Source organism: Cololabis saira, chromosome 17 (assembly GCF_033807715.1).
Source record: "Cololabis saira isolate AMF1-May2022 chromosome 17, fColSai1.1, whole genome shotgun sequence".
In the NCBI taxonomy this organism is placed as follows: Eukaryota; Metazoa; Chordata; class Actinopteri; order Beloniformes; family Belonidae; genus Cololabis; species Cololabis saira.
This window is the reverse complement of record NC_084603.1, coordinates 24,255,151-24,278,637: the sequence shown is the minus strand read 5'-3', so window position 1 is coordinate 24,278,637 and position 23,487 is coordinate 24,255,151. Positions and strand designations below refer to the sequence as shown.

The 23,487-nt window shown below is 41.6% G+C and overlaps 1 protein-coding gene across 1 annotated transcript; it reads left to right on the top strand.

The window, feature by feature from the left end:
- Window positions 1-332: 332 nt before the first annotated feature.
- klf5a (Kruppel like factor 5a) lies at window positions 333-9,904 on the top strand. The gene is made up of 4 exons (XM_061744685.1): window positions 333-667; window positions 2,291-3,398; window positions 4,470-4,529; window positions 7,437-9,904. The coding sequence occupies exons 1-4, from the start codon at window positions 509-511 to the stop codon at window positions 7,613-7,615; spliced, it is 1,506 nt and encodes a 501-aa protein (XP_061600669.1). The 5' UTR covers window positions 333-508; the 3' UTR covers window positions 7,616-9,904.
- Window positions 9,905-23,487: the final 13,583 nt, after the last annotated feature.

Below are 23,487 nucleotides of genomic sequence, written 5' to 3'. Positions count from 1 at the left end.
ATGTCTCGTTTATAGTATTGTAATATCCCAGTAATTTGGCATTGTATTTGCCGACATGGTGGTGTAACTTTTCCAGGGCGGTCGTTAATGTATTTAGATGGGGAGCAAGGGCGGTGGCCGCTCAATGAATGATCAAAGCGCTGTTTAAAGGCTGATTCATGGTTCCGCGTTACACCAACGCAGAGCCTACGGCGTAGGGTACGCGTACGGTGCGTGTCGCCGCGTACCCTACGCCGTAGGCTCTGCGTCGATTTAACGCAGAAGCGCTCGGTGGGCCGGGCTTGTCTGTATTTACACTGGCCCGCTCCGCCCTGCAGCGAGACATACAAAAACTGTCTGTGGGCCGGAGGAGGGATGGAACAAGTGGAAGGAGATGTTGCCGACAGGCACACATTAATTACTCCGCACGCATTCGAGACGGTCGGCTCCCCCCGCTGCAGCCCCGGCTCTCCGTAGCATCCTCCCCTCACTCACTCACGCACCGTGTCACAGGACCGATTCCTGCTCCATGGCCGCGACCCTGACGATGAGCGGCGGCGTGCAGGAGGATTCCTTCTACCCGCTGCACAAGACCCTCACCGCCGGGTTCTCCCTGGAGGACTCGGGGCTGTTCGGCTTGGACTGCAAGATCGAAACCGACAAGGCTGGACACAGCGACTACACGCAGGTGAGAATGAACCCGATGCGTTGGTTTATTTTAATTTTTTTTAATGTTTTTGAATGGGCGTGGCAGGTTGGGTTGCGATCCCGGCCAGCAGGTCGCTTCTGCGCTGAACCGGGGCCTCGCTGTGGTCCGGGAGGTTTAATGCCGCGTTCCATTTGTCCTCGGAAGTGGGGATTTCCCAGTTCCCAGTTGGATTTTTCAACTGGAACGCCCCTCGAAGTGGGATTTCCCACTGGGAAAGTGGGAGAGTCTTCACCACCCCCGAGTTCACATTCCGACATGGCTGCCCCGGTTGTAAACAGTAGAAGAGAGCTTCGTAGCACTTCATTCTAGCTTAGGTCACACTAAATCAGTCGTATACAAGTATTGTTCGGCATATATATGCTGCTATAGTGTAATTTACATTTTCCATGTGGTATATGCGAACTACAAACTGGTTTACCTACTTTGTAACTGGAACGCTGATAACTCGGCTGTGACGTAATTCCCAGTTCCGAGTTTCGACTTCCGAGGTAAATGGAACGCAGCATAATCGTGGCTTTATTTGGCCCCGTTTGTGGGGATATAAGCGGCCGGGCTGCGGCCAGCTGGGCGTGTGGTCGAGCCGCTCCGCCTGCATTCAGGGCATGTTTTCTGATCGACGGCGTAGCCTACGGCGAGGGTTAGCGTTGCCGCGTACCCTACGCCGTAGGCTCTGCGTTGGTGTAACGCGGGACCATAAATCATTGAGCCAGTTGGTGAGCAGTTGTTGATCCCCCCCCTCCTCTTGGCGCCCGCTCACACCATCATGCCATGCTGACAACAACTGACTTCAGCCTTTCGGACAGAAATGTCCCGGTAACTCTGTCTGTCCCCGCATAGTGGGAAACTTGTGCAGCAGAGGACAGAAGTGTGTGTAACAGCTGGTAGGATCAGGATCCTCAAATAGCAGCCCCATCCCCAGAATATGCTGCTGCTGCTGCTGCTGCTGCTGCTGCTGCTGCTGCTGCTGCTGCTGCTGCTGCTGCTGCTGCTGCTGCTGCTGCTGCTGCTGCTGCTGCTGCTGCTGCTGCTGCTGCTGCTGCTGCAGAGGGCAGGCAGGCAGGCAGGCAGGCATGGGTGTTTCCCCATTCCCTTTCATGTTGCTCTTTCATCCTCTGCTGCAGGGCTTATCTAACTTTTATATACCGGCTAGATCCTCACCAGTGAGACAGTTAAAGCCCAGGGAAGGAGACGTGAAGTTGCTCAGGCTGGCCCAGTTTGATCAGGACACGATGGGAGCATCTTTGGGACCGATCATTCCGGTTAATGTTCACATTTCCTAAAATGATATGACTGAGGTCTGATTATGTTTACAACAGAACACTGTCAGATCCATAACTGCTGGCCTCAGAGAGAGAAGGTTTTTGAGTTCAGCCTTGCAGGCAGAGTGGGAATGTTGCAGCCGCCTATTGATGAGTACTTGATAAATGTTTTAGCAGTGACTGTTCTATCAAACCTTTGTCTTCTCAAAACACTGCCTCAGAATAGTTTCATGGAAGTTTGTTGGAAGATGTTTCATAAGTTAGAGCTCGGTAGGTGTGATTTATGTTGAATAAACCCTTTTTTTTTTGTTTTTTAAACGTGTGTTTGCCTTTTTCTCCACAGACAAAGTGTGAGATGGACAGGTATCTCTCCCCTCAGCCTCCTCCCTTCCACCTTCACGCAGACATCCAGCAGAAGTCACACAGAGACGGCACGTCTACAGTGGATCAGTTCTTTGCCGATGATCACTCTGGGGCTCCCTACACCCTCAACATGAATCTGTACGTCCCTGATGTGGCCTACCTGAGAATGGGCTTGATTCAGCAGGTGCGGGCCCCTCAGCACCAGAGCCATGCAGGTCTAACGCAAATTAAAACTGAAACTGCCTCATCCTGTTACTCTCCCAACCTCCAGCCTCACTGCCCAAACACTACGCCCACAAGTAGTTGCAGCACACCCGGACAGGGCCCTGGTAACATTGCCATGGAAACCTCAGCCATGAACATGACGTTAACAGGGTTGCCAGACTTCACCAGTGTTTTCAATCAGTCAGGAGGCAGACAGGGTGGTGATTCGATGCCAGAAGTGTTTGTCAAACAGGAAATGCCATCACAGTTTGAACAGCACGGCCTCCACCATGATAACAGCGGTTCACTGTTCCAGCTCTTAAACTCCGGGTTGGATCATCACCACAGCAATGGTATGGAGGCTCAGCATCAGCAGCAGATGCAACATAATTCCACCAACGCGATCCACGCGCCTTTCCATGACGTGCCAGTAGCTTCTTCTGCTTCCCAACAAGAGCAAAATGCCAAGCCTTCCTACCGTGGCCTGGGCAACGGGGTGTACACACATCCACACTCTCAGACACACCCACATTTCCTGCAGCAGCAGGTTCCCTACCTGCCACCCTCCCCACCGAGCTCGGAGCCAGGTAGCCCCGACAGGCAGAAGGAGCTCCTCCACACCATGTCCCCTCCTCCTTCATATGCAGCCACTATTGCCTCCAAGCTGGCGGGCAGCAGTCCCGGACTCGGACCGGGCCCGGGACCCGGCGGTCTAGCCATGTCCCTCACCACTGGTCCAAAACCAGTCCAAGGTCCGGCACCGGTCCTCCCCCAAATCCCCACAGCGACTCCAAGCCCAGCTCACAACCCCGTGCCTGCCCGCTACAACCGGAGGAACAATCCAGACTTGGAGAAACGACGGATCCATCACTGTGATTACCCAGGTCAGGAGAACAAACACATACTCATTACTGTGTGTCCACGCTAGCTGTTGTTTCTGTGGAGTGTGAGTGTTTGTTTTCCACTGCACTGTGGTCAGGTGAATGTCTGTTCTCTCAGAAAGGTCAGGATTATGGCAACCAGATTCATTTTAAGACTCCCAAGCATTTTTTTGAAATTATATGTTTTGAATGAGTTTTTTCTCAGGGCCATAGTTCACCATGACAACTACACACATCAATGTAATTACCAATATTGAGGCATTCGAGATCATCTGTCGCGACCTATCACTAACGTATACAGAGTAAAAAACACTTTATATTTATTATTGCACGATAACGACGTGTTGCTGTCAGCCACAGTCTCCACACACCATTGTGGTTTCTAAATCATCACTGGTATGAGTGTGGAATGAACTGTATATATGTGTGTGTGTGGGAGTTTTAATTACATAGATATTTTTCTTAAGTTAGTTGATCGTTTTTTCCCACACACAGTTGCATGCATACTTGAGATGACTCACTCAGGTTAAAGTATTTTTTTTTGTGAAACTGTCTTAAACACACAAATCCAAACACAAACTGTGGATGTATGATATGCAACTACTTGTAAGACTTGTAATGTCAACTCGCCTGTGGCAGCATGTAAGATGGGCTCAAGCAGAGCTCTCAAACGCATGCTAGCACACGTTTAACTTCTTTAAAAGGCAGATGAAGCAAATCCATAATTTACACAGATCCACATTTCACACAATCGTGTAATAGTCACATTGCCACAGCTGCTCAGTTTAATTGTGGCAATGCAAATAATCCTACCCAACAACACCCTCAATAACTTAGTTTAAAAAGTTTGTTTTAATCAGTCATGTAGATTTTGAATAAAAAGATAAATGGTAGTCCTGTTTTTGAGTTTCAACAAAACATTTTACCATATTTCCTTCCAAATAGCTTCTGCTTTTCATTAGTTCAAATATCTTGCATACCACGGCTCATTTTGTTGGGTAAATGCATATTTTGACACATGCAGATTATTTGGGCTAAGCCTTTTGTTTTGTGTTTATCTGTGTCTGTCGTCAGGCTGCAAGAAGGTCTATACCAAGTCGTCCCATCTGAAAGCCCACCTCAGGACTCACACGGGTAAGATTCTCTTCAAATTAAAGCAGCTTTTTTAAAAAGAGACCCATCAAAAAATGACGGTGTTCCACAGGAGTCAGATTTCAGTATCTGCACTGGCACTGTGTTGCTAGGCAGAGTGTTGTGTTCTTGGCATGTGTGTGTAAATGTATCCTGCTCCATTCCCATCCCCTGCCCAATATACTATTCCATCAAAACAGGTGGAAGTGACACACTTCTGCCAGCGGATGACTCTCAGGCTATGTGGTCAGCGCTAAACGTGTGGTGCCATCTTTCTCAGAATCGCGTTACCAGATCAGATCAGAGATTGTTCAAATGCTCTTTGATCGGTTTGGCTTTATCGCCACTGTATGATCAGATGTACGAGACGCATCTGCGCAGATACAAAAATGTCTTCCTTTTTTTTTTCTTTTTTTTCTTATTTATCCACAATCAGTCGTCATTGTTTGCACTTCATGCCACATTTTATCTTATCTTCTATCTCCCCTTTTCATGGTGTTGATTTCAGTCGGTTTCCTTCTTTTCACTGTAGCATTTGAACCATTTGGATTCAGATGGGCAAAGTCAACAAACAACTGCTTAGGTGTTGGGCTCCACCTCAACTCCAGCTAACAAAACAAAGCTTCTGTTGATATCTACACATTCCTCGCTCATCTGGAAGCACAAGCAAAAGTTTCTCTCCCAGAATCTGTTTTACTTTTAAATCTGAACGCTCTGTTCTCAACATCTCTGTGGGCGTGTGCGTTGCATTGCAGTATCGGGAATATGACACAACAATTAAATCTGGCGTCACTCGTGCTGCAGGCTGATTGTGGTTATTGCAGTTATTACAAACCACAAGATGAGAGCACAACATGTAAATGGTTGTGTAGCAGCAAATACATACTCTCACAGCTTTGGCCATCCTTACTCATTTTCTACTGTTCTTTTTTTTTCTTCAGTTCCTTTTAATTTTATTTAATCATCCTCTCCTCTGGTTTTTGTCCCATGCTTCCACCTTCAACCCTCCCTAGATCCCCCTCCCCCCACGTATTTCTATCTTTGTCTGTTAGTCATTCTACTTCTCTTATTCAGCTGCTTGAATGCACACCGCCAGACCCACACACACATGTGCAAGCACGAACACACACTCTAGACTTCCTCACTCACACACCTGTCAGTAATCTGTATGAGATGATTCCTAATGCATTTGGGTCCCGGTGGGAGTTCCCACTCTAATCTCCATCAACATCCATTACCATGATTGTAAGTGTGTGTGTGTCTATATTTCTCTGCGTGTGTGTGTGTGTGTGTGCATGTATGAATGGGTGGTTGGATGAGTCTCAAAGTGTATTCTGCATCTTTTCATTGTCTCTCTTCATTCATTATGGCTTTATTGTGTGTGCATGTGTGTTTAGCCAAGCTGTGCAGCTTGCTGGGCTTGTTTTGACAGTGGTTTAACACCAAATGACAAGCAAATACAGAATACGACTGAAAAGCATCCACTCCCTGTGCGATATCACTTAAATGTTAAATGATTCGAATTAGTGTCATCTTCCAGGACACACACAGCCTCTAAGTTGAACAGTAGGGTGTTGCTTTCATGTGAAATCACAAAGTTACAGGTTAGATTTATTACACATAAAACGGAGAACCCAGAGCTGGAACGCTGTGATCCAAAAGCTAGTGCACCTTTGACAGTGCGTTTGTTGTTTTTGATCACAGACTTAATCATCCTCAGTAAGAAGGTCACCAGTGTTACATACATGTATTCAGAAGTGTTCTGTCATCACCTCTTCGATTGCAGACGCTTTTTTTTTTGCTGCAGGGCTTTGTTGCCCTACTCTCTCTTTAACTATCACTAAGGTTTTCCACTGAATGATAATCATCTTGCACTACTTCTTTCACAACACGTGTGGTTTCGGCAGTATGCAAGTATTCTTGTTGATCAGCATTTTATCAAAACTACATTTTGTCATCTTGCCTGCACATCTTGTACTCATGCAGGTCCATATCACCACACTACCTCCTCTGTGCTTCATTGCCACTGTGGATATGATATGTTACATCTTGGATAAACTCATGTCAAACATGCAGAAAGGCACTGGACATAATATACAAATGTTCTTGGTGTCACCCAACCCAAAGTTTATTATGCTGACCTATTTGAGATTTAAACAAACAGTACACATTTGCCATTTTTGATTTTGATCATAACAGATATTTAAATGCTGAACAGAAGCCAGGGAAGAACTAAACACAATTATACAGCATCATTTCTCTTCAATCTTGTAATGATTTAGTCTTAGCACTGTGTTCTTCTGCACTTTTCAGTTTCAAACATGTTAAGGGAGAAAAACAAAACAAAACAAAAAAAGGGTACCAATGAGAAATAATCACCACTACACATGGGTAAGGATAGGTTTTTCTGACTGAAAAAAACTCTTAAAGCTCATGTCTGATCCAAACAGGTGGACTAAGCTTGCACGTCCAAGACAGAAAAGAGGCCCCACTAGTTTCTAGAAAGATGCCTGTGGCTCTGGTTATGACAGAGAAACAAGCTTGACACATCAGAGAGATGCCTGAAGCAAAAAGCAAGCCGTACAACCGTGAGAAACTTGTGCAGTATTGGTGTTGGACTGTTTGATGAATTCCTCTGAGTGACAGCCTCATGACTGTATGCGCTGCTAGACAACTGGAGTTTTCAGTAAAGCCTGTTTTCCCAGTGTCTCCACCCAACTGCATGAATCTTTTAAGTCGGGGAATTAGCTTGTGTTTTTATGAAAAGTGTTGTCATCAGTGTTTGTATTTGGACACAAGTTCCCTCTGTGGGAGATCATGTGATTGTTTTGCAAGACGTGTAGCTACTGTTTTCTCAGCTGCACTCACTAAGACTCCCTTGTCCCCCCCCCTCCCCATCTTGTTCTGCAGGTGAGAAGCCATACAGGTGTACATGGGACAGCTGCGACTGGCGTTTCGCACGTTCAGATGAGCTGACACGTCACTATCGGAAACACACGGGCGCCAAACCTTTCCAGTGCGCCGTCTGCTCCCGCTCCTTCTCCCGATCTGACCACCTCGCACTGCACATGAAGAGACACCAGAACTAGTGACATTTGCACACCCACTTAAGTTATACTGTATAAGCACTATCTTGACAAACATAAAGCACTCACTCAGTCTCCCACGGCCACAATAAAGCTGCGTGATGCGGAGCAGCTTTCACTGACACCGCAGCCCCCTCCGGGGGCTGCTATCGTGTGCCACAGCAGCGCGATAGCCTGACAGACGTGTCGCTCTCGACCCAGGGTGGGTCAATAGGAGGTTCTAAAGTAGGAGGATAGTGGTCAGATCCTGGTCCCATAACCTCCACATGTACTTGTTTTAAATTTTCTGGACAAATACAAAGAAGACACATGATGGCAAAAAGATAAAAGGTAGCTTCTAAATGTATTTTCAGTCCTTTTGGACTCTTTTCTGTGACTGGAATGAAAGCATTGAAACAAAATTGTCTGTCTTTATCGTAATGTGGAACTTTTTCCAGAACTAGTCAAACAAATTATTTTACTCATAATGTTGTCTGTTTATATTACTGGAAAAATCTTTTTTTTTTTTTTTTTTTTTTTACCAAATCCTTTTGTTTGCACTAGAATTCATTGATCTCTCAGCCTTTTTGGCCCATGCATCCCATTCACCACTGGAACGGTCATTATCACTACTGGACTGAATCTCTGCGAGTGCTACACAAGTCATTGCTGTTCAGATATTAAAAATTGAAGGCATTTATACTCTGGAGACGAGGAAGATGGAGAAGGAAGAAAAAAAAATAGAGGAGGGGGGAGAGAGGGAGATGAAAAGATTTTTGATTTTTACAGAAGAGATCTGCGGACGCAACAGAAGGACTTGGATGGATGCTAGAGAGCAGCAATTAGGCGATTAATTATTTAGGTCATCTCTTTGATGGGTTTCTAACCAGAGAAGTGTAAGCAGAACCCATCAAGGTTCAGTTAAAACAGAAGGGACTATTATTGCTGCACAAGCTTGAATTAAGCATAAAGAGAAAAAAAAAACATTTCTGTATAGGGGTACGTCTCATCCAACAGTTTACTTCCTTTTACATTTTTTAACCAAAGCATCATCTGAATCATCAACTACTTATTAAGTGCCTCCTTCTGTGATTCATCTGTTTCTGTTCTGGGGGAACGGAGCTGTGGTTAGTGTAGGCAGTTCTTTTAAAACACATGTGGTGCTGTTTTTATTTGTGAATCTCTGGACTTTGGTTAAGAATAAAAGAAAAGTACTTGGATTAAAAAAGGTTGGCCACCGTCATTGTAATGTAACAGCTCATCTCTGGCCTCTTCATAGACATCCTGACATTGTGTGGAACTTTTGTACTAAAGTGACAGTCTTTTTCCGAGGGTTTCTCACTCTCTGACTCTGTACACAGCTAACAAGCAACTTGGGTCGATCAATCAATCGAATGTGGACACTCTGTTAAAGGACAGGGCCGCTTCATTTCTAACTGGGTGACGTCCATGCGATTTTCTTTTTAACTCATAGTAACTTTGGTTGAGTTGACGAGGTTGTTTTACGCATTATAGGAATTTTGTTCCTCATCTCATTCAATGAAATCCCTCCAGGGAAAGATTACAAAGTTACAACTACTTTAATTTCTCAACCTCAGATGCAAATAGGAACATTAAATAAAACCCATTTTGAGAGCTTTAACTAAAAAAAATGATGTCCTTTTATCAAATAACTGTGACATTCTAAAAGGTGCTCGCATCTCAATAGGCTTGGGGGGTTTACATGCAGTCTTAATGGTTTATTACTGTGTTTATTGATCGCAAGAGTTCCAAGGGTAAAAATGATGAACCTGTCCTTTAATATGTCTGAGTGTCCATTTGACTGTGTGATTTAGCCTGAAATTATAACTGTATTTGTTCATTCACTGCAGGTAGCGTAAAGATAATATAGCACTGTAATGTAACTCTAAATCTATTTATTTGATTGTGTAGAAGTGGGGTTGTATCAGATCAAATGTCTTTCCCCAACAAAAATGCCTTAATGTAAATATATGCACTGTAAATACAGTTTTGTTTGTTTTCTTTCCCTTTTTTTAATTTTTGTAAACAATGGGGCAAAACAGGACAATGCCCTGCATCCAAATATATTTGAGCCTTTTTTTCTCTTTTTTTTTAATTTTATTTTTTTTAGTTTTATTTTCTCGTCAAAACCATTTTGGTGCCATTGTTTTATATATTGTCTTTACCAACAGATTATTTTGTAGATTTTTTTTTTTTCCTTTCCATGTTAAAACGTTCCAAAGACAAAAGTTGTTTTTCTTCAACTGAGTGAAGCCGATGCTAATAAAGTCAAACTGACACTTTACAAATTTGCTCCTGTGCTGACATTATTTGGGAGAAGAAATTTCTTTTTTTAACCTAGCAACATGTGGCAATAATACAAATACCATATGGGCCACAGTTACTGTTTTCCCCATGAGCATTACATCAAAGCAAAGACGTGCTGTGCAGATAGAAAGTGAGGATGCCCAGGGGACATCAAAACAAGTCTTGTCAAGGCTTAGATAAAACAAACGACACACAACCACAATTTAATCTTCTAATATCTAAAACAAGATTTAACATGTGCGGACCCTCTGTTCTTGGAAATTTCTGTGGCTGACATTCCTAAAAGGTCAGAACAAGCAAAGAGAGAAGAAGGGAAGATGTGGAGGAGAGGCAAAGCGCTCCCATCCAGGACCTGCAAGTAACCTGCAGCACCCTCGCTGATCAACAAACAATAGTTCTTTGATATCCCAGCAAGAGACAATGGACAAGAAAATAAATCTGACCACCACTTGGGGACCGGAGGGGGAATCTGACGGCATTGAAATGGACGTTCAAATGCGCACACAGCACCATATGTTCTTGGTTTAAGTCATAAATGTGACCCGGGGTCTCTGTTGTAATCTACCTCAGATGTCAGGGAAGAGGGAGGCAGAGGGGAGAGAGTGAAAGAAGTGAAATGCAGAACAATCTAAACAAAAGAATCTCTGGGGGGACTCAATCAACCACTTCCGTCCTCCTACATCTCCACTCCATCCCCTCCTCCGCTTTTCTTATTTGATTTCATTTTTTCTCTCTCTTTCTTTGTCTTTCCATGCACCGTATCCCCCTCTGCTTCCTGGTGGAAAGTATTGTATGAAAGTCCAGGGGCGCTGCTCTGCGGGTCAGAGTGGAGACTGTTCTCATAACCTGCTCCACTCCTCATCTTTTTTTAAATCACGCACCTCTTCTCCCTCAAGTCCCCTGCTCCATCCTATCCTCAAGCTAAAAGTTGTGAAGGGGAAGAAATTAATTTCAGTCATATTCTTGTGTGAAAAGGAAGAAATAAAACTCAATTTCTTATTTTCACTGAACCTTTAAACTCCAGAAAGGGAAGACTTGCAGGTATTTTCATAGTCTGCGACATCGAGATGACATAATGGCTGTTACAAACACATACAGTGGTGATGAGTGAGTGGGAGCTACCGGTTCATGTTTTGGATCAGCTAAATTAATGTCACACATCTGGAAGAAGGCTCCTGCCTGCTCCACCCTCTGCTGTGCTGCGTTGGTGTGATTCCCAGTTTCCCTTTGTGTGTGCGTGTGTGTTTGTGTGTGCGCGTTGGTGTAAAGTTTCCAGTGCACCTCTCTTGGAACAGACCACCCACTCAGAAGACCAATAGAGTGACCACGAGGAGACCGGAGAGACACAGACACACACACTTAGACATGTGCAGCTTCTTCCAAAATCAACTCTCCCCAATATTCTCAGAATAGAACATGCTGTTATCAGAGATCCACGAGATACCACAGCAGCTAAAGTACTGACTCAAAGTTAAAGACAATATCACAAATTCATGAGTGTTTCTCTGAAATATGTTGTTGTTTGTTTGTTTTAACGCCATGGATGGACCGCTCAGTTCTTTAAAAAAATTGGAAAGTAATTTTGCAATATTTCAAATTCTTTCTCACATTTATCCCAGACTCCTTTGAGCTCAAAGATGTAGACTCCACCTCTGGAAAGGTAAGATCAGGCCTCTGCTTTTGCGTAATAAAGTTTTCAGTGGCATTTGTGAATGTAGCTTCATAATTTAGTGCTTGAAAAGATTTTCACAAACAAATCCCATACCCATGTGTTTATGTTAGTTATTAATGATTCATGTGTTTTGATGCAGCTTAGGCTTAAACCCTCTCCCTTTATGTGCAGACATTTCAAAAGAAGACACTCAAATCCCTTCAAATGTCTTTTTTCTTTTATTTGACCAGTGTACAAAGTTGATATTTGTATTATATTCAGACTGAGTTCCTAGGTTGTTTCAGAAAGTAAATACATTAAGGTTTTGGTAGGATTTACCAGTTTTTATTTCACCTGGATATTAAAGAAAATTGAAAAAAAATCTAAAACCAGCTAAAATCCATTTAAAGGAGTAGTTACACAATTTTGAGCAAAAAGGGACTGTAGTCTTTAGGTGATGCTGGGAAGACACTTCAGTGGTCTGTTCTCAACTCTTAGCTTCAGAAATAGTCCACCACGAACCCTTTAAAACTCATTAAGGTGCCGAGGATGGATCTATTCAGACATCCTCATTCTTTTCTTCTTCAATACAAAGAAGTCTGGTTTCTCTGGATTTGATTTCCTTTACATGTTGTGAGTGACTTTTAGTTTTGTAGTGAAAACCTGTTAATCCAAGGTGGGGTTGTTTTTTTTTTAGCAATCCTGCAGCCACCTTGGTCGTTAAGAGTAGTGACTTGTGGACACTCCCATATGAGTGATCCCATAATCACCATGAGGAAGCTGTTGATATACTTCCTTCTGATGCTGTACCTCTAATTTCAATAACCTTCGCTGCTTGAAATCTGGTGCAGACCACATAACAAATGTCATGATGTGACTGCAACAGGGTCCACGACGTAAAGATTGTTAAGAGGTGGTGCAGCTGTCATGTCCTGTCACCATGCCTTCTGAGGCTTGGTTTTTAGAGGAAAGACAGCAATAAAAAAAAAGCAATAAACCCACATCACAAGGGGTTATCTTTGACAGAGTACCAATTGTTTCCCTTCATGCAACGAGTGTAAATTGTGTTAAATGTTATGACGGGTTTGGTAGTTCAAACAGATCCAATAGGCAGATCATAAAAACACACTAAGCAGTGAAAACTAGCAAAACAGAAAACTAGAAGCGCCCAGAGACAACTAAAGCACCTAGAGACAACTTCTGTTGTAATAGATGCTATATAAATAAAATTTAATTAAATTGAATTGAATTGAATTGAATAGATTGGAAACCAATCTTCATTGGAGGATTCAAACTGTACTTATCTTATTTCTCTTTACCAGATTCATTCCTCCATATCATCAACCAAATCCTATAAGGTGTCATGAGGCAGCAGAAAGTACAATGACTAAAATACACTTTTGGCAGAATAGCTATTTTTTTAAGGTCAAAGAAAGGTAATAATCTCTCCTCCTGAATTAAAAAACACTGAATACATGAAATGTGTCTCAGAGTGGAGCCTTTCTTATTTTATCAGAAGTGTTTTTCGGTTGTCAGGGAGTTCCAACTTCACTAAAAATGACTCAAAGAGCAACATGACAAATCCTAAAACCTGTAAACCAGCACGAATGTCACGTATCAGTAAAGTTCCTGGTAAATATGTATTGGGGTGAAAACTCTGGTAATAATTGATCTACTTAGTCATAAAAACCAGGGAGATAGCATTGAGTCACTCTGAGCTACATTACTGATACTCCCACTGCATGTGATGTAGATTCAAAGGACAAACCCATTAAGGTTTTCCTCCATATCAAGCAAATATTTTTGCACCTGTAAATGACTCAGAGTGACACCCTGAGTGGGCCTTTAGAGGATACAACAAAAACCTTTTCCTTTCACACTTTACACGTGGAGACAGAGGCTCGTCTGTGAGCTCTTATCGCATTCCGTGGCAAAATGAAAAGTGTCTATAGGTTACATATCGTCCAGGTTTATGCATACACACTTAATCATAGCTGTTTGTACACTGTAAACCTCTGGACTGTGCTGAAAGCCTCCCTGACCAAACAGCTAATGACTGCCTCTTGTTTTCTCACATGCTTTATGATTTCATAGATTAGAGGTGATGAAGCACATGTGGCCACTATTTGGTCAGTAATACTTTTACATAACTGGAAGCTCATTGGTCACCTCTTTCGGCAACAGTGAAAGAATGTAAATATGTGCATTTATAGTACCCGATTACAAGACTTAAATACAGCATAATTCGCTGAAGTATTTTCAGTTACTGCTGCTTTTTTTTTTTTTACTTTTTTTTAACTGTGCTTCTGTTAGTTTCCTGGCAGAAACACATTAATACTTCCCTGCATAATCACCATCTAGTTTGTGATTGTTATCAAATTACTACTAAGATAGAGATTATATCAATACTTTTTGAATAATGAGTAATTTTAGAAAGATGGAAGATAACAAAAGAAGCAATTATAAAGCTGTTTTAGTGTAGCTATGGTTGTGACAGTGTAGAAAAGAAGTCATAGTATCACTTGTTGGACCCACATAGCCCACATGCCTGAAATTACCCTCCAGGCAGTATTCCACGTACACACTTTCACTCTGAAACCCAGTCTCCAGAAAGAAGAGAGATGTTCCCACATGATCATGATCCAAACTACCAATTTTGCTCATTTGTGAAAAAAAAACACAACAGAAAATGTCAAGAAGAAGAAAGTAAAGAGTGACAAAAGAATTAATCTACTATTAAAATCTATGCTGAGGAGGACTGAACCCATAAAAGTATATATATATATATATATATATATATATATATATATATATATATATATATATATACAAAAATATGATTTAAATCTTACTTAAGGAAGGGTCCTGATTTTTGCTTTACAAATATATTCAATATTTTGGATGTAGATCAGATCAAATACTTGACCTTTTACAAATAAAAGTAATGCAATTACACCAAAGTGACACAATTCTTAATCATTATTCATATCATACGCGTATTAATGTGTTTAACAAATCTCTTTAGGTTAGAAAAACTACTTCTGTGCAACAAAACATGTGATTCAATCTAATTACTCAAGAACATGTAATCACATACTGGAATGTGTAAAAGCCTTAAACATTTACGTATAAGGGTGTGAGGGAGATGATCTTCAGTAAAGGGTCACCTACTTGTCTGTACAAATGTACACAATGAACAGTGTGAACCTGCTGGGCTTAAGTTCCTGCTGTCTGGCGTTTCTGTGTCCAGAATTGATTTGCTTTGTTTCACAGTAAATCTCAAAGGCCACACAAAGTTATTGTCCAAACAGAAACCCACAGACACTTCTTAAATACAGTTGTGTCATTCATCAGTCTTAAGAGGAAAAAAAACACCAATCGTTCGTCATAGACAAACTCAATTTCAAATTCCAAACCCCCAATGAGACTTTACTGCTGAGCCAACTTTACATTAACGATTTGATTTCTCTTTACTTGGAACATACGATCATGTAAGAGTAGAAATAATGTGAAGTTATTGTTTTCTTTAAGATGCTCTGAGTCTCACATCGATGTGGAGGAATTTTGGATCACTCTCCTTTACGAAGTTGCTTCAGTTCACTGAAGTTTGCAGTCATTTGTTTATGCACAGCCCTCTAAAGGTACCACCTAGGTGTTCCAATTGACTTGTAGCCTGGACTTTGACTGGGCCATTGTGAAAACTTTGGGTGCATCCTATTTCACTCATTGTGTTCTAGACTTTTTTTGTGCTCGGTATCATTTTCCTGTTGCAGGACCCAATTTCAACCTTACTTTTTTACAGTAGATTACTCTGTTATACACAAAAGTTCAAGACTGACTCGGTGCCTGCAAGCTGCTCAGTACCTGTGGCAGCAAAAGAACTTAAAATTATCATCTCAGCACTGCCATGCTTCTCAGTTTGTATGAGATCTTTGTGCTGATGGTTGCATTATGACCAAACTTCCCCTTTTTGGTCTTGGACATTGTTCCAGCAGTCTTGTTGTTCAAATGCAGTGATGCAAACCATGCTTTTGTGTTCTTTTCAGGGAGAAGAGAAGAGGCTTTCTCCTGGCAACCATTTCAAACAAGCCACACTTATTTAGTCTTTTCCCAAGTGTATTTACATTAACTTTAATACTTTACATGGTAACTGATGTCTTTAGAGTTTGAGATGTAAAGCTTGAGCTTTTTTCTTTTTTAAATCAATCTCTCTGAGCATTTCAGGGTCTGATCTTGGGCTAAATTGTCTAGGATGTCACAAAATTGTTGCATCCCAGCTTCTGGGAAGTTTTCCATTTTCCCAGGAGTGGAAGATGAGTGTCTCTATTTGTGAATAATCTGTCTCACCATAGAATAATGAACTCCAAACTGTTTAGAAATGTTCTTGTAACCCTTCCCAGATTAATGGGAAGGAATGCTTGCTTCTCTAAAGCAATGGTGAGCAATGGGCTCACACTTGAGGATGAGTGAAATAATTGTGTATAACTAGCAGCACTTGACTGCTATTTACCCTCTTAGTTTCTACAAAATTTGTAACAGATTTATTAGTTGTTTTTTTAATTACCTTATAACACCTAGAATTGAAAGAGGGATGATTTAATCACAAATGTATATGATTCAACTTTGACTTTGAGGTTACATTAAACTGTTTGTTTCAAGAAAGAAAATGTTTGTGTCTTGGTTCCTTTTTGCTTTGTTTTAACCATCTTTATTAACTCAAACTATTTATTCTGTGGTTTGTGCTGCAATCGGAACAGTAAACTATCTCGGCCTTGAATCAGTTGAATCTTTTCTCACGCTTGGATTGAAGCGAAGCATTATTTTAAATGCATTTATCATATAAATGTTATGAGGACAAATCTGACATCATGTTATACTCAGGAGTCATATGAGGTTTTGATCCACTTTCTGGAAGTATTTGCTGCAGTTTCCTCCCAGATTCACACAATGAGGATGACACATCCAACCGCCTTAAGGACTTGATGAAATTAAATTGGTTTGGATAGCCCGATGACCGGTTGATAAGAAATTAAAAAAAACTGTTTGAATTTTTGAACTTTGGCGAAGGTCAGGGAGGTCATACAATAATACAAAAATGCAACAAAAACTAAAAGGAAATGTGTTTATGTAAAAGGGACAAAGTTTTGCTGACATTAGTCTGAAATTTGAACATTAATCTTTCTTTCTTTCTTATTTTAGTGCATTATTTATCGGAGCAGGATCATTACACAGTGCAGAAACACACACATGAATGGTAATGTTAATGAAAATACCTGACTGGATTTGGCCAGCTGGGGGAAATCCATTACTGTCATGAGTGTCTATTACCATCAAAAGACCTCACACAGAATTTGTCTAACCGGGTTCTTGTCCTGTGCAGTGTATTTTTAGTCACTGGGTCCGATTCATGCATGAAACTTCATGTATTTCCATAAGGTTTTTAGGCTGCTGGCTCCAACCTTAGGGAACTTTCTGTTACACCCTGCTCATCATACAGCACTGCAGCACTTGATGGTGGGCTTTTCTTTTTAGGGCCCGAGCACTGAAGGTGCGAGGAGCCTATTGTATTTGTGGTGTTTATTATTATTATTATTATTATTATTATTATTATTATTATTATTTTGAACAGAAAATTAAATTTTTCATGAATTCTGGTCATTTCCAGGCCTCATATTTTAACAAACTCCTCCTAGAGATTTGATCGGATTGGCTCACAACTTGGTTTGTACAATCTAGACACATGGCTGATGGTAAATTGCAAATCTTTTAAGTTTTTACCAGAGGGCCTGACCGTAGTTATCCGGCGAAGTTTGAGGTAATTTTTTAAGGCTCGCCATGAAACATCAATTGGCTGTAACTCAGCAATACATTATTTGATGTGGTCGAAAACGTATGTGCACGATTGTAGACTGAGCCTGAAGACATCTATGGTGGAATATTCAGGATCGGTTGTAGCACCACCTGTTGGCACCAGGAATTGTCATGTCTTCTAGTATGCATACATGCTCCAAGAGAGATGAGTGGATGGATCTCAAACCTGGTAACATAATAGGTAAGACATTGACGATGACTGACAGTGAAAACTGTAACTTTTTATCAAAGGGCGTCGCCGTTAGAGGTAGTCAAATTTCGGTGTCTCGCCATGAACATAAAAGTTGTTCTAAATTGCACATACTTTGTCCAATTTGACCCAAAATCTGTACACAAGTGGATATGACAATCTTGGATGAACTCCATAGCGCCACCTTTTCGTCAGGTATACATAAAATTATGTGCTGTAATTACTCTTTCGTTCATCCAATCACAATGAAATCCACACATATTATTTTCATAAGTGTCCTTATTGACTGCGTCGCGTATCGTGGTCATAACTTGAACGAAATTGGATCACTGGTTTAGTCCAATTAACTTCAAACTTCGTAAAGATGTTGTTTACTGTGATATAAAACAAATATGTCGATTTGAGCAATGTATGTGCAACAGGCGATTTATAATGATTTTTTTGAGTTGGATACATTGGATCTGAAGCTGTTTTCATCCGCAGCAGCAGCTCCCTGGAGGCGGTGGCGGGGGGGGGGGGGGGGGGTTGTTGCGCACGCAGCTCCCTCTCGCGTGTTATTGTTGCGGCAATGTGTGCAGTCACGGAGTCACTAAGTATTGTGTTTAATGTGTGAGTTTAGGGGGATATTTAAGCTCATTACATCCAAAGACGTACGCTCTGCGTTGGTGTAACGCGGAACCATAAATCAGCCTTTAGCAATTTGTGCCATTCTGTGTGGCAATAAATGAAAAAAGATTAGACAACGTCGTGATTGGACAAGGAATTGGCTGGGCAGACATGGGAAATGCGATGTTTTTTTCTGCTTTTAAAACATGATTTGTAATGAGAATTTGCAACACTATAAACCAGGGTTTGTCAATCGGTGGTCCGCAGCCCTCTGGTGGTACGTGGTGGTATTGCAGGTGGTCAGTGAAATTGTAAATGGAAAACAATAATTTTAAAAAATATATATTTATTTAGACTCAATTTATTTTCCATTTACTATTCATTTTTGTGAATAATTTACCCATCCAAATGATGTCAAATGAGTGAGAGTGAACTTTGTAATATTACAAGCCCTCTTGGCTTCCTATTAGTCATTTTTCATTGACTGTTTTTTGTTTTTTTTTTATAGCAAAGGGTGCAAATAAAAATATACACTGATGCTAATAAATAGCCTATATAGCCCATACGTTTATTTAAAATCAAGGTGCAAATAAAACAAACATCCCCAAAAGCAGTGGTCCCCAAGTTGCTTCTTGGTTATAATGGTGGTCCCTGGGACAAAACCAGTTGAAAACCTCTGCTCTAAACTACAAATAATAGTTTTTGACGTGACATCAGAGATTGCGCATGCTCTCTGCGAAAGGATGAGGCCAATCGGGTTGTAGCACTGCTTCAACTGTGCGATACCTTCACGAGGAGCGACCAGGATTTCAAACATGTTTGATTTTCTTGCGAGCACACGATTTTTGATCGGGAGCTTGTCGTGAGGTGTTATTCTCTCGTCGTTACCCCACGTATACTGCACGAGGCACGACCAACGGATGGGTTGAAATCTGGCCGATCCAAAAAATAGTCGCACGAGTGGAAAATTGGTTCAAAACGAGCCGACAATCGCACAGTTTATGCCCGGCTTTAAACAGAACCGCAGCCACTCGGAGCAGAGGGGCGGCCACGCCGAAGGGGGAAAGAAAAAGTGGACTGTATAATACTTGTTTCTTAAGGATAAAGTTGTTTCGCTATTGATACATTTAGGGACCGTCGGAATTCTGAAATTGACGATTATTTCTTCATCCACTGCATCTTTCATCCAACTTTGTGCCTCAAGCCCCACAATACAGCTTGACGTACATCCACGAAAATCGGTACACACCTGTATCATGTTGCAACTTAAAGAAAAGTCTCTTGGCGCCATGGCCAAAACCGAACAGGAAGTCGGCCATTTTGGACATTTTGAATTAATCGTGTAATTTTGGCGCAATTTATGCCATTTCTTCGGCCGTTAATACTGCCCGAACCGCAACGTACATCCAGGTGTGTTATACATCAAAATGTGCGTCTCGATCCTGCGACAACGTGCATTACTTTTCTCATCCAAAAGCATTACCGTGGCAACGCTAGATGCCAAAAAGCGCGCCCTCCCTTCATCTGATTGGTCCATATTTAATAGTTCCCCAAAAGGCACCAAATTTTTCACGCAAGCCAGGCCTGGCGATAAATTTGATATTTCATGATGCATTAATGGGCGTGGCCTAATGGCTCAACAGCGACCCCTAGAAAACTTCGTACCTCAAGCCCCACAATACGGTTTGATTTACATGCACGAAAATCAGTACACACCTGTATCATGTCGCAACTTAAAGAAAAGTCTCTTGGCACCATGGCCGAAACCGAACAGGAAGTCTGCCATTTTGAATTAATTGTGTAATTTTGGCGCAATTTATGCCATTCCTTCGGCAGTTAATACGGCCCGAACCGTAACGTGCACCCAGGTGTGTTATACATCAAAATGTGCATATCCATCCTGCGATGACGCGCATTACTTTTCTCATTCAAAAGCGTTACTGTGGCGACGATAGACGCCAGAAACCGCGCCCCCCCTTCATCTGATTGGTCCATATTTGATAGTACTTTCTGCCATTACTTTTGAATGGTTTGACATAGAGAGTCATGTGTGGTGTCATCGGACTCGGTTTTGAGTCCTTGAACATAATTGGTGCAAATTAGCCCCGCCCCTTTTTCTGATTGGTCAATATTTGATAGTCTCTATTCTCTGCCATAACTTTGAACGGGTTGTGATAAAGACATGTGGGTGGTGTCATCGGATTCGGTATTGAGTACTTGACCTTCATTGGCCTGAAATAGCCCCGCCCCTTCTTCTGATTGGTGAATATTTGATAGTCCCTATTTTCTGGCATAAATTTTGAATGGTTTGACATAGATAGTCGTGGGTGGTGTCATCTGACTCGGTTTTGAGTACTTGACCTTCATTGGCATGAATTAGCCCCGCCCCTTCTTATGATTGGTCGATATTTGATAGATCCTATTTTCGGCCATAACTTGAATGGTTTGACATAGAGAGTCGTGGCTGGTGTCGTCCGCTAAATGTCCAGGCCTGAAGACATCTACATGCAAGTCGTACAAGCTTCCACTGCAGCACGCCTGAACGTGCACAAGGGTGCGAGGGCCCGTTCATTGCTGCTTGCAGCTTTAATTTTATATATATTTTTATCCCTGATTTTAAGTCAGTCCTGGGCCCTACACCGAGCTCCTTCTCCTTAACCTGAGGAGTGACAGGCCGCTTCTTTTCACCAGACAGGGTGGGGATTCTCTGGCCGGACGTAGCGCGTGGAAGGATCACGTTATTCTGGCCAGATCCTCCCCACCCCATCTGGTGGCCCGGCTGGCCAGAGGGGGCATGTATAGCCCAGGACTGTGTGCATGTTTTTGTGAGGGTAGCTCACATTAGCTACCCAAGGGAACACTGGGAGAACATGCAAACAAACAAAAATGCCCTTTCGCCAACCCCACCCTGGAGGCGAGTGCTGAAGTCACTCAGCACCCACAGTGTCCCCGGCGAGAATTGAACCCAAGACCTTCTAGCTGTGAGGTGGCTGCACTGCGACACCATGTCCACTATAGTGGGCTTTTCTGACATATCTTTGTCAAACCGTTTCACAACCAAATAATAACATTCCTTTGCTTCTTTTCTTCAACATGGACATATTTTTGTAAATATCCCATGGGCTCATTATATTTTCAAGCTGACTACAAGTGTACAGATGATAAATATACAGGGTTTGCTGAAAAAAGACCATAACCATACAGTATATTGTTACAATCATAAATTAACAGGCTAAATCAGGAGACATTTGACAGCCGACCGGGGAGAGAGACAAACCAATATTCAGGAAACTGGGGATGATTTGGAGCTACCAGAACAACTGATCATGCAAAAAAAAAAAAAAAAAAAATCTTGTGATATCAATATTATAAAAAGACATCTTCCACTTTTTTGTTGCCCAAAATGTTGACAATTTCTTTCTACATCATCGCTTTCCTCTCAGTTTGTCTATATACTCATACAGATCGGGAAAGTCTTATATTGTCAAAATCCACTTCCCCTTTGATGTCTTTGTGGTCTGTCAAAGTAATCTGCAATTGAACATTTCAAGGTGTCGTCACAGTCCTGTGCCCAAAATTTAATTTCATTGCATGATGCATAATGACATATTTGAAAGCCACTCAGTTTGTCACTGCATTGAAATGAATGAGCTCCAGAACAGAGGCAGCTCCAGACTTTAATGATTCCAGCTGGTAGACTGATGTTTAGCTGACTCAGTAGACATGGTTATGAAATCATGCAAGCTTTTGGGCATTTTCTGGGGTTAATTTTAGTCTTTCATTCTGTTGTTTCTGCTTATGACTCTTGGTCTGTACAGAAAGGAAAAGGTCAACATTTTGGGAAGAAAGTGGACATCTTTTCTCTGTAGGCTATGTCTGATAAAACCGTTTGACAAAGCCCTCGCTATAGCGTAGCTTAGCATAGTGCCTGGCAGTGGACAGTGACAGCTTAAACTTCCTAAAAATGTCAATGTTTTCTTATTTACATGTTGTTACTTGTACATTTACCTTCTGAGCATGTGTGTGTGTGTGTGTGTGTGTGTGTGTTTGCGTGTGCGTGTGCGTGTGCGTGTGCGTGTGCGTGTGTGTGTGTGTGTGTGTGTGTGTGTGTGTATGTTAATAATTATATTTCTAGCAAAACCCAGAGTAAACACTTGATTGGATGGTTGTGATTAAACCCTCATGTCAGCTCTCTTTCAAGCACTTCAATGTCGAGAGAGTTTAAGAGACATTGATTTATTGGTGAATAAAGATTTTTTTTTATTTGAAGTTAAATCAATTTTGTATGTGAAATTATTGATTTAATTTAAGAATTCTGTAGGGTTACTATTGACGAACAGTGAACCAGTTAACTGAGGGTCAGCTAAACCTTGCTGCAACGCTGCACTACCGTTCATTTTCCATTTAGAGCTCACCAGTTGGTTAAACTTGAAATAATGCAGTGTAGAGATAAATAATTAAACTGCAGATAAATTAGCAACATGCTAATTAACAGTGCAATTTACTTAAATACAGCACTTCAAAATCATGAAAACAAAATAAAACATTTCAGACAACTCAGTGTGTGTGAGATATCATATTTTGTGAAATGGGGTTTCTTAGAGACTGGTGTGGTACTCTTATTTTCTCCCACAGTCCAAAAACATGCATGTTGGGCTACTTTGTGATTCCAAACTGCTTGTAGGAGTGAGTGTGTGGCTGTTCGTCTTTGGACTGGCGACCTGTCCAGGATTTAGCCGTGCTTTTTGACTGAGGAGAGCTTGGATCTACACCCATGTGACCCTGAATAAGAAGAAGCAGGCACAGATAGTGGATGGATGGTTAAGATTGTTTGTTTTTTCCTTATAATTTAATTTTCCTTGTTTCTGATGTTGTGTTTTTTCTAATTTCATTTTTGCTGTTGTCCTTATACATAATTTGTTTTTGCTGTTGTGTTTTCCATGTCTTTTTAATTTTTAGTTTTGCGCATCAGAGCAAGTCTGCACTAAATGTCAGTTTCTCATACTGACAGACCTTTAATATAATATGTCTCCTATCGCCTCATACTTTCTTTCAGTCTTTCATTAACCAGACCAGTTAACTCAGAGTACACATTTATTTTTAGCTCTGGCCCTGGAGTGTATTTGCTGTGGGAGGGAGTGTGCAGTGTGCCACGATTTGTATGGAAAGACATTGTATTAATACAAATCAATGTACATTTTCAACTTAGTGTTTTATTGAAAGTGTTTATTACCTTCAGAGTTTAGTGGG